Source organism: Rhinoderma darwinii, chromosome 1 (assembly GCF_050947455.1).
Source record: "Rhinoderma darwinii isolate aRhiDar2 chromosome 1, aRhiDar2.hap1, whole genome shotgun sequence".
In the NCBI taxonomy this organism is placed as follows: Eukaryota; Metazoa; Chordata; class Amphibia; order Anura; family Rhinodermatidae; genus Rhinoderma; species Rhinoderma darwinii.
Genome location: NC_134687.1, coordinates 610,613,743 through 610,625,616, shown reverse-complemented (window position 1 = coordinate 610,625,616; position 11,874 = coordinate 610,613,743). Strand labels below are relative to the sequence as shown.

Sequence of the window (11,874 nt, the reverse complement as noted above, 5' to 3'; positions counted from 1 at the left end):
GGGTATAATGAGCATATTGACCCTACAGGTTTATTGCAGAAATTATTGGAATTGGAACTCTGAAAATGAAAATCTACATTCTTTTAAAGAAAATGTAGGTTTAGCTAATTTGTTCTCATTTCCACAAGGACTAAAGGAGAAAAAGCACCACAACATTTGTAAAGCAATTTCTCCCAATTAAAACAATACCCCACATGTGGTCATAAACGGCTGTTTGGACACACGGCAGGGCTTAGAAGGGAAAGAGCGCCATTTGGCTTTTGGAGCTGAAATGGTTTGCAGAGGCCATGTCGCATTTGCAAAGCCCCTGAGGGAACAAAACAGTGAAAATGCCCAAAAAGTTACTCCATTTGAGAAACTACACCCCTTGAGGAATTCATCTAGGGGTGTAGTGAGCATTTTTACCCCACAGGTGTTTCATAGAATTTATTAGAATTGGGCAGTGAAAATAAAAACAATCCTTTTTCTTCAATAAGACGTAGCTTTAGCTCAAAATATGTCATTTTTTCAACAACTATAGGGGGAAAAAAAGAACCCCAACATTGGTAAAGCAAATTCTCTGGAGTACGGAAATACCCCATATGTGGTCACAAACTGCTGTTTGTGCACATGGCAAGGATCAGAAGAGGAGCACCATTTGGCTTTTGGAGCACAGATTTTTCTGGATTGGTTTCTTGACACCATGTCGCTTTTGCAAAGCCCCTAACGTACTGTTACAATGGAAACTACCCAAAAGGGACTCCATTTGGGATACCACACCCCTTGAGGAATTAATCTAGGGGTGTAGTGAGCATTTTGACCCACAGGTGTTTCAAAAAATTTTTTTTAATTAGGCAGTGAAAATAAAAATATATTTTTTTTCCAATGAGACATAGCTTTAGCTTAAAATTTTTCATTTTCTCAAAAAATAAAGGAGGAAAAGCACCGCAACATTTGTAAAGCAATTTCTCCCGAGTACAGGAATAACCCATATATGGTCATAAACAGCTTTTTGGGAACACGGCAGGGCTCAGAAGGGAAGGAGCGCCATTTTGCTTTTGGAGTGCTGATTTTGCTGGATTGGTTACTGGGCGCTATGTCAGATTTGCAAAGCCCCTGTCGGACCAAAACAGTGGAAACCCCCCAGAAGTGACCCCATTTTGGAAACTACACCCCTCAAGGTATTCACCTAGGGGTGTAGTGAGCATGTTAAACCTGCAGGTGTTTTGCAGAAATTAGTGTGCACTCGATATTGCAGAGTGAAAATGGGATTTTTTCCATAGATATGCCAATATGTGGTGCCCAGCTTGTGCCACCATAACAAGACAGCTCTCTAATTATTATGTTGTGTTTCCCGGTTTTAGAATCACCCTACATGGGGCACTAATCTTTTGCCTGGACATTCGACAGGGCTCAGGAGTGAAAGTACCATGCAAAATTGAGGCCTAACTTGGTGACTTACAAAGTATTGGTTCACAATTTCAGAGGCTCTGATGTAAAGTAATAAAAGAAACCCCTGAGAAGTGACTCCATTTTGGAAACTACACCCCTCAAGGCATTTATTAAGGGTTGTAGTGAGCATTTTCACCCCACAGGTCTTGGCACCATCCACAGCGCATTCCTTTATGGAAAATTAAAATTAAAATTTTTCCCTAGATATGCCATTTCAGTGGCAAATATGTTGTGCCCAGCTTATACCACTGGAGAAACACATTTGACACACAAAAATTGTTAAAAGTGTTCTCCTGAGTATGGCGGTGCCATATATGTGGAAGTAAACTGCTGTTTGGGCACACTATAGGGCCGAGAAGGGAGGGAGCGACATTTGGCTTTTGAAGCGTAGATTTTGCTTGGTAGTAGTTTAGTTTGGAGTTTTACTGGTATTTCACTTTATAATGTGGCGGCATATGTAAGCTGGGCAGAGTGCATTAGGGGCAGTCAGGTGGTATAATAATGGGGTAAACAATAAAATAATCCATATATGTGTGTTACGCTGTGAGGCAATCATTTCTGCACAGGCGGCCGGTGTCGCACTGATAAACGGTGTCCTTTCTTATCCCCCTTTTGGTCCACACTCCGCACCTTTGCAGTTTTGGGAATTTTGCTGGGAAAGTGTTGTCCTGGTATAATACGGGCACCCTCGCTTCAAGCAGATATGTTTGGGCCCTCCCCTTCCTGGTTCCCTAATTTTAGGGCCCCGATAAATCGCCTCTTGAAACAGAAGAAATGTTCCCCTCGAGTCGGCACAACTGCATATTTTTATTTCCTAACTTATTGGACCCTTAACGTATTTTATTTTTTGATAGACGTAGTGGTATGAGTGCGTTTTTTTTGCGGGATGAGCTATAGTTATTATTGGTACCATTTTGGGGTACATCCGACTTTTTTCCTATTTTTTGGGAGGCAAGTTGACCAAAAAACTGCAATTCTGGCATAGTTTTTTTTTCGTTTTTTTATACAGCGTTCACAATGCGTTATAAATTATGTTACCTTTATTTTGCGGGTAAGTCAGATTCCGGCGATACCTAATTTATAGCACTTTTTTATGTTTTACAACTTTTTACACAATAAAATTACTTTTGTAAAAAGAACGTATTTTTTCTGTCACCATGTTGTGAGAACCATAACTTTTTAATTTTTTCGTCGACGGAGCTGTATGAGGGCTTGACAAGCTATAGTTTTTATAGGTACCATTTTTGGATACATGCAACTTTTTGATCACTTTTTATTTCAATTTTTGCAGGGCAAAGTGACCAAAAAACAGAAATTCTGACATTGTTTTTTTTACGCCGTTCACCGCGTGGAATAAATAATATAATATTTTTATAGTTTAGGCCGCGTTACAGTCGCGGTGATACCAAATATGTATGGTTTATTTGTTTTTTTCAACAATAAAAGGACTTTATAAGGGAAAAAGGGTGATTGTGTTTTATTTTATTACTTGAAACTTTTATTATATTTTTCACAACTCTTTTTTTTCCACTTTTCTTTAGTCCCACTAGGGGACTTGAAGGTCCAACTGTCAGATTCTGAGCCGGTGCCATCCATTTGTCGTAAGTATACGACATTTTGCGGGAAGCACTGGCATTCCATGACGTATACTTACGACAAATGTCGGGAAGGAGTTGTCTGAATTAGACAGTCCTTTTTGACAGAAAAATTCTCCCAACTCTAAAGGACCTTTTACACCTGCCGATATTTGGCTGGAGCAGCGAGCTACTGATGGGGATGAGCGGTCGTTACGGTGATCGCTCGTCCCCATACATTATCATGTCGGCAGCGCGTCTCCCTGTTTACACAGGAGATGTGCTGCCGACAAAGATAATATTTCACTATCAAAACTATATGATCAGCAGATTATCGAGCGCTTGCTCGTTCATCTGCTGATAGCTGCCCTGTTTACACAGGGCAATTATTGGGAACTCGCGTTCTATGAACACGGTGTCCTGCTGCTCGGACACCCACCGACCAGCTCTCATTTATAGGGGTACCTGGTACTAAGTGTTTAATTTCCTTGCAGCGCCACCACAGGGGAAATTAAGCATTACATAGTGCCTATTGAAATCATGGACAGGTTTGGTCCTCCAGTGTGAGACACGTTCTTTGTAGCCGCTCTACATTCTTGCTAGTAGATGGGGGTCCTGAATGGGACACCTCCACCTACAAGAGAGTTTTCTAAACCATACAACCTTTAACATTTCTGACATACGGAACAATACAATTTGCGTAGCATCTACCTGTTTTTGAATGGTGCATTGTCATACTTAATTTTGGACCCAAAAATATATGCAAGAGATCTGATAAATCCCATAGCCCAAAAGTGGACATCATTTAATATAACAGTCTATAAAACTGAACCTAATCAGAAAACAAACAAAAAAAACAAGTAAACATATTCATCCCTCATCCCCCACTTTAGTGACATCTCTTACCATGTAACTCAGTATAACCAATAAAGTGGCACCCGTTCGCTTGCACAGACCCATTTTAGCGGGTGAATTGGGTCAGTGAAAACGGACCAGACTCTCCGATCCGTGGAAAGATAGGACATGTTCTATCTTCCCACGGACAGGACCCAGCTCGCACACAACGGTCGTGTGCATTAGGCATTAGACGTGGGGGGGGGGGATAAAGGAGAGCCGGACACAGTGTTCTGAATAAACCTCTTTATGACATTCATATTGTATATTGGCACAAAAATAAGTACTTTACATCTTCACAATATCAGAAGCCCATTGTATTCCATTGACTTTTATTTTCTGGGAACCTTTTCCATAGTTAGCATTTTGTGGATTAATTTTTTCACAGAAGGAAAAAAGTATTCATCTCCATTTGTTTTGGTATCAAATCTTTATACGTATTTTTTTTAAATTATGTTTAAAAACCAAGTAGACAGAGGGACGGAATACAATTTCGTGTCACGGGATACTGGTACTTGCAGGCTATTCTGATATTTTTTGTATTTGCTTTGTGAAAAAAACAAAACATTTATTCCTAAACCCAAGTGTTTCAAGTGTTGTCCTTGGTAAGTGTAAACACATTTAATAATAGATTAATAACAAGGCGCAAATTGTCAGAAGTTCTGGATATTTCCTCTAATTGTCTTTCAATTGCCGGTGAAAATCAAATCAACGATCAGCTATGATCACCAAGGAAATCTTCATTTAGCCATACATTTCCCCTTGAGCGGCCACTACAGGGGAAATGTGGTATTACATGCCAGCCAATAACATGAATGGCCATCCATGTAATACAAGGAAGGACAGGTTCCGCCAAAGCTTCTCTATATTAGCTAGAGCAAACAGCTGCTAACAAAGAGGGGTCCTGCGTAGAGGACGTTCCTCTATCATGTCAAATGCACGAATAGGATATAAGGAAAAGGTGCGTCTTCATGAGACCACTTCTTTAAAGGGATGTCTCCCAGAACATCTATACTAAAGTCTCCTTTGATGTGGAAAAAAAATGTAATTTCTTGTGCAAATGCAGAAGTTATAGGCTCCTGTTAAGAGCTTTTGTGTCCCCATGACAACACTTTCTGTCCTTGTGGCCTGTGACAGGGACAATGGGCCTACTAGCAAAACAATAAGTTTTCTGGTAGAAATTATAAATCCTTTTCTGTCTCTTGAAGTTGTTCTAAGCAGCCATTTCTTCATTATGTGTGTTTATGGGAAAGGTGAATAACAACCAATAGGGCCGCCATTACAGCACTCTGCTTTGCTACACTGCTGAATGGCAAATCTGCAGTGATTTTGGGGTGGTGGGGATGGATCTCAGTATTACTATCTAGAGTTGTGATTTAGGAGACGAAGGACGCTAAGAGCCGTAATGACGGCCATATTGATTTTTTCCCTACTTGAGGAAATTATGACTTTAGGAATTTTTGCTGTAAATTAAAGGGAACCACTCGTAAGAAGATAAAATAGATTAATAGGCATCACTGATATGACAAAATGAGATATCAAAGCCCCACCCACAATCAGATAAGCACCACCCCTTTTGGGAGCTAGTTCATCCCAAAGCGGAGACTACTTGGAGGTGTGGCATACAATAACCAAGGACTATTATATAAAGTAACCAAATACACATCAAATCTTGTATCACAACTATGCCGCCCATTCCCAACATTGCCAAAAAAAAATCCCTGATTGGGACACGATTTGGTTTATCGACAGCAATACATACACACCAAGCAAGAACATGAGACGAGAAGATATTTCGGAATCATTCACAAAGGTTTGGTAGACAGCTAGAACCTCTCGTCGTCCGGATATAAACAACGGAAGAAATCCTGAAGTGGGAGGAGCACAAGGAGGACAGCCCAGGTTGCGTAATCGATTGCCGTGCTTACTTGCTTGCATACCCAATCCAACTTAAAATCTACATCAGATGATTTAAAACTAAGTAAAATACCCCATTTTAACCACAGTCACCATTTTTTCCCCTGTAAGAAACATATTTTTTGTATCTTTTATAATGCATATAAATATATAAGATTAACACTTTCTTCACAAGAGATGATGGCGAATACCATAACAATGAGAGGTTCGGGGAGGGGAGTATCTTGGTGGGATTTAAATTTTTTCTTTGAAGATTGTGTTAATGAATGGTTTGAATGGCTTTAGAGTAGACACTGTCCACTAGAGGGCATTGCAGTGGTTCGTTAGCCATTTCCCATTAGCCATAGAAGGTTCTCACAGTCCAGACATGTTACTATTCATTTCTCTCTTTTTTTCCTCTAACAGGCACACTTTCTTCCTCCTGCTTTTGCTTCATCTAATTTTCCAGAGTTTCCACCGTTAATCGCGTCTGGCACTTGAGTCTTGTCTACACATTGCTCCATCCGTTTCATTATCAAGTCCAGAAGAGTGTCCACTGATTTTTCTACATTCTGTCCAGTTGCTGCACTTGTTTCAAAGTATGGGATGCTGGGCATGAAGAAATAATACATTTTATATTAATGTAGTGAATTGCAATACCAGACACAGCCACGAGTGGCACTGTTTCGGAAAAAAAAGAAGACTGCCTTTATTAATGACATACAACCTCTTTAAAGAGGATCTGTTATCTCTCCTGACATGTATGTTAGCACTATAACTGTATTCCCAATAAAATAACAATCCTGGAGAATCTTTTCTTAGAACTCTACAAAGTGACGTACCTCTGTTATTCCTCCTAGAAATGTATGAATAAATTGACAGCTGTGTGTGTTACCTGTTGGAGGTGTGTCCTTACACAGACTGTCAGGTCTGATTGGACCTTTTCAGAGACTGTAGGGACACACCCATTTGAGAAGGGAAATGGTAACACCCAGTTGTCAATTTATTCATACATTTCTAGGAGCAACAGAGGAACGGTACAATGCAAAGTTCTAAGAACAATTCTGTAGAATATTTTATTTCATGGGGAATACAAGTATTTACTAAAACAGACATGTCAGAGGACAGTTCCTCTTTAAGGCTGCGTTCACATCTGCATTGTGTCTTCCGTTCTAGCGTATCGGTCAGAGGACCACAAGAATGGACGTTAACGTTTCCATCAAAAAACCCATTGATTTCAATGGGTTTTATTTTTGCATCAGTTGTGCTCAGTTAGGGCCTGTTCACATCAGCGTTAGTTTCCGTTGAGGGGTCCCGCAATGGAAAGGCAAACGGAAACCATATGTTCTGTTTGCATTACCATTGATTTCAATAGTAATTCCGTTCTTTATGGTTTCGGTTTATCACCATTGTGTAAGGTTTCAGTTTTTTTGACGGAATAGCGCAGAAATATTGTAGTTTGATTACGTCTGAAACCACTGCGTGTGAACATACCCTAAGGCTGGATTCACACGAGCATGTTCGGTCCGTAAAGGACGGTACGTATTTCGGCCGCAAGTCCCGGACCGAACACACTGCATGGAGCCGGGCTCCTAGCATCATAGTTATGTACGTCGCTAGGAGTCCCTGCCTCTCCGTGGAACTACTGTCCCGTACTGAAAACATGATTACAGTACGGGACAGTTGTCCCGCAGCGAGGCAGGGACTCCTAGAATCGTACATAACTATGATGCTAGGAGCCCGGCTCCCTGCACTGTGTTAGGTCCGGGTCTTGCGGCCGAAATACGTTCCGGCCTTTACGGACCGAACATGCTCATGTGAATCCAGCCTTAGGGTATGTTCACACGCAGTGGTTTCAGACGTAATTCGGGCGTTTTACGCCTCGAATTATGCCTGAAAAAAGGCCCCTAATACGCCTACAAACATCTGCCCATTGCTTTCAATGGGAATTACGATGTTCTGCTCCCACGAGCCTTTATTTTACGCGTCGCTGTCAAAATATGGCGCGTAAAATGACGGCTCGTCAAAAGAAGTGCAGGACACTTCTTGGGATGTTTTTGGAGCCGTTTTTTCATTGACTATTGAAAAACGGCCGTAAAAATGCAGCGAAATACGTGAGTAGTTACAAAAACATCTGAAAATCAGGAGCTGTTTTCAGGCAAAAACAGCTCCGTAATTTCAGACGTATTTTGCTACTGGGTGTGAACATACCCTTAGAGTAGTATGTGTGAGCTGAAAAGAAAAAAAGTGACAACTGATTTTTGAGCCAGAAGTGTGCTCCAAACAGTTGTCTCTTCCCTTCCCCCACATATACAAGCACATGATGCAGCAGGGGGCGACGATGGACACAGGGGAAACTCCATCAAGGATAATGAGAATATGAAATCTGGAGTAGCAATTACTTTGGGCTTAAAGTAATAGCTGTAATGATGCAGAATACTACTTCACACTGAAATGATTGTGGCAGGAGTTCCAGAGTGCCTCAGCACTAAAGTCCATTGGGGGAATTATGGCCAATATATGAAACAGACAACAAGTTACTGATAATGATGATGATCACTTCTTTTCCAAGGATAAGGCCTGATTCACATCACATTTTTACCCTTCGTTTACAGTGTACGTCGGGAATACTCCCTAAACGTGTCCATAGGGCTCCATTAGCAGGACAGAGGCCTATAGATCGTACTTTTTGCTTCCGTTGGGCTGCTATAGGTCAGTATACATTTTTTTGGGGGGAGGATGTAATAACGTAGTAAACGCTATTCCATCCTGAGGAATTCTGCAGAAAAAAAGAAGTATACCATGCGGTATATGTTTTCTTTAACATGGGAGTCTATATGTGACGGATGCCCCTGTAAATGAATACCTAAGGGGGCTTCCCCAGGGATGGAATCCCTGGGAAGAGCATCAGGTAGCGCTCAGCCCAAGGATTCAGGCCCTGGTGAAGTCCCTGACGTCACTGCCCATATATGGACAGTGACATGAGCGGCTCCTCCTTGAGCGGAATCCCTGGACAGAGCGTTGCCGAAGCTCTGGCCGAGGATTCCGGCATCTTAAAGCTCCTAACGTCGCTGTCCATATATGGACGATGATTACAAGGGCTTTCCCAAGACAGGATTACAAGGCCAGAGACATAGCGATACTCTGGCTGGGCTCGCCATAGTTCAAAGCCCCTGACATTACTGTCTATACAGTGAGATACATCGCTAACTTACGTTGGAGGTATATGTCGGGACTCTCCCCCCACATCTACCTCTGACGGAAGTGTAAAAACTGCCTTCACTTGAAAAAGCTCCCTCTACAGAGATAACAAGGCTGTCAGCCAAGCATAAAAAACATGTAAATGGCCACTGCAGTAATGGTGACTATATTGTTATACAGCTTTTCCAGTCTCCCAAGTGACATTTCTGCCTACTTATCTAGCAGTGTGGGAACAGGAGATCCAGAGTTTGACTAAACATCTGCCATTCAGGACTCTGGAAATGCTGGATAACTGTCAATATTGCCACAATTACACTTCTTACAGGGGTTTTCATCTTCATTAACTTTTTCAAGACTCCTTGAATGCCAATGTGTGAAAGAATTGAGGGTGCAGGATAGAGAGGGCGGTCTAAAACTTGGACCTCTAGGTGTGGGGATAATGTCCGATCATGGCAGATTTAGTCCACCAGTCACAAAAGGAGCTCTGTAACTAATGGAAGTAGAATCCTTCCCTGAACATTTGACAAGGGGTGTCTTAAAATGAATTTCCATTTTTGAACACAATTCTGTTTTTTGCCATCTAAATAGGTCTTATATTTTCTGCGGATTAATTTTATAATACATCTTTATAGCAGTCGGAGCTCCAAATCCGCTGTATAGACATGGAGTTAAATGATAAAATTCTGTGTGCTTGTAGTCACCACTAGGGGGAACTTACATAGAGTTTATAAATAGAACTCAATATTAAAACAGTATGCAGTAGCCTCCTAAGCTCCCCCTAGTGGCGGCTGAAGGTAGCCAAAATAACGGTTAAAATAATTAAACTTGCTCCGCATTTGAAATGGACCAAGGAAACTGCAGAGGATTACTCACCCATACTTATCAGCAAGTTCTTTTGCTTGCCGCTCATTGACCTCTCTCTGATCCGACAGGTCAGCTTTGTTACCAATTAATACAATATCAGGACTCTCACAGTAAGCATTTGCTTGAAGCTGACCTGAAAAAAACCAAAACGAAACCTTATACACTAAAAGAAGCTTTAAAAACAAACTGGTAGCAGTCACTAGGTTCTGGCTTTATGACTGGATCATAAAAATAGTTCCGCAACTTTCTCATATACTTTGTGTTTCAATTCTTTATAATTTTCATGATCTCTACTTTCAGTCACTGGATAAAAGCATGCCTGATTACATCCAGTGGCTAAAATCCTATACAGACCTAACACTTCTCACCAGGGCAAGATTATAGCATGAGCAAAAATGGCCAAATGAAATGGGTCTCCACCCTTTAGGGTTCTCCACTCCTCATCCCCTTATGCACTCTACTGTAAACTTAACCACATTCAAACAAAGGTAAGAACTCCAATTTATCATGAAACCATTTCAACACAATATCGCGACATGCTATCAAAACACTTGACAGGTTTCAATTCCCATCACAACCACTGGGTGGCCACACATAGATTCATTTTACAGACACCTTGTGAGAGAGTATCACGAGATCATGTTTTTTTTTTTTTCTTAAAAAGGATTATCTTGCGCCACACATCCCAGGAAATGTTGAGAGAAGAGGAAAGCTAAAGAAGGACACATCTATATTATATGTGTACTGCATTTAGAACTAAACTGTGGTCTTATTTGGGTAGTGTGAGGTGCAGTTATTTGAGGAGTATTAGGACTGTACAACTTAACATTTCTTCAAAATTAGAATGGGTACCACTAATCGGGATATACCTGTTTCTTACATATGAGGGTTTAATAGAATTATATCCTTGCACACTGTAATCCCCCTTGACAACAAATTAAGCAGCAACAACCTTTAACGTGTTTCAATAGTTTGCTACAATGTATCAGCAGAGGTAAAAAGTCTGAGCTTGGAGTCCAGGCTGTTTCGTTCCCAAATGATAGTATAGACTGGGTACAATTGTAGCAAACACTCAGCAGTAAAAAGTGCGAGATCAGGAGTCGTTATCAGCCTCTGGATGCAAACAGAAATGTTCATGGACATGGGAGACCATACTTGCAACCCTCAGAAACCAGGATGAAGGACAATTCAGGACATAAGCTCATGCCGTATGTAAATATTTTACACTTACTCATCCAATTTCGAACATTCAGGAAACTTTGTTGACTGGTGAGATCAAACATTAAGAGAAAACCCATCGCATCTCTAAAAAAGGCTGTGGTGAGGCTCCGGAACCTGGTAAGATCAAATAGCACGTTATAAAAACCCTCACAGTTAGGCCGGATTCACACGAGTTTGTTTGGTCCGTGATATACAGCCCGTACGTCGGCCGCATTTCCTGGACAGAACATACGTACCGTATATCACGAACCAAACACGCTCGTGTCTGGGAGGCCTTAATCCCTCCCCGAAAAGTGTTGTACTATTACTTTCTAATTGCAGTCAGCCTAGTGACTGTCTGAGTGCAGAAGGTGTGCCTGTTCAATCAACACGGGACTGGCAATCAATTTTTTTTTTAAATTACTTAGACGATGTGGTCTATTTTAGACCCCATTGTTTTAATATGAAATAACATCTTCCTTTCCTCATAACAGTAAGAGTGAGAAGGGCTAAATGAAACCTAAAAAAATATGAAAAAGTGAAAAAGGGTCGCTCGATTCTGAAGGCCCAAAATAGTCCAGTCCTTAATGGGTTATAGTATCCTTCCAGTTATAAAGAACTTCTGAAATGTCAAAGACTTACCCGAAATTCTGATTGGTGGGGCTCAGTGTGCTATGAGCTTCAAAGAGCACCTGGCCAATTCCATTCTCAGTGACTTCATTCGAGAGAGGTAAAAACAGGCATTAGACTTTAATGCAATTCTATGGCCCATCCTCACCTCTCCCGAGGAGTGAAAGGTCATGGTTCTAGCCAT

General features: G+C 41.1%; 1 protein-coding gene across 3 annotated transcripts in view; it reads right to left on the bottom strand.

The window, feature by feature from the left end:
- Positions 1 to 4,130: 4,130 nt before the first annotated feature.
- RAB27B (RAB27B, member RAS oncogene family) overlaps positions 4,131 to 11,874 on the bottom strand; it is a 203,845-nt gene continuing 196,101 nt past the window's right edge. For all 3 annotated transcript variants that reach the window (XM_075841316.1, XM_075841322.1, XM_075841330.1), the window contains 3 exons: positions 11,092 to 11,195; positions 9,870 to 9,993; positions 4,131 to 6,404 (listed from right to left, as the gene is read on the bottom strand). In XM_075841316.1, the coding sequence (XP_075697431.1) occupies positions 6,215 to 6,404; positions 9,870 to 9,993; positions 11,092 to 11,195 (418 nt within the window). In that variant the 3' untranslated portion in view covers positions 4,131 to 6,214. The remainder of the gene's footprint in view (positions 6,405 to 9,869; positions 9,994 to 11,091; positions 11,196 to 11,874) is intronic.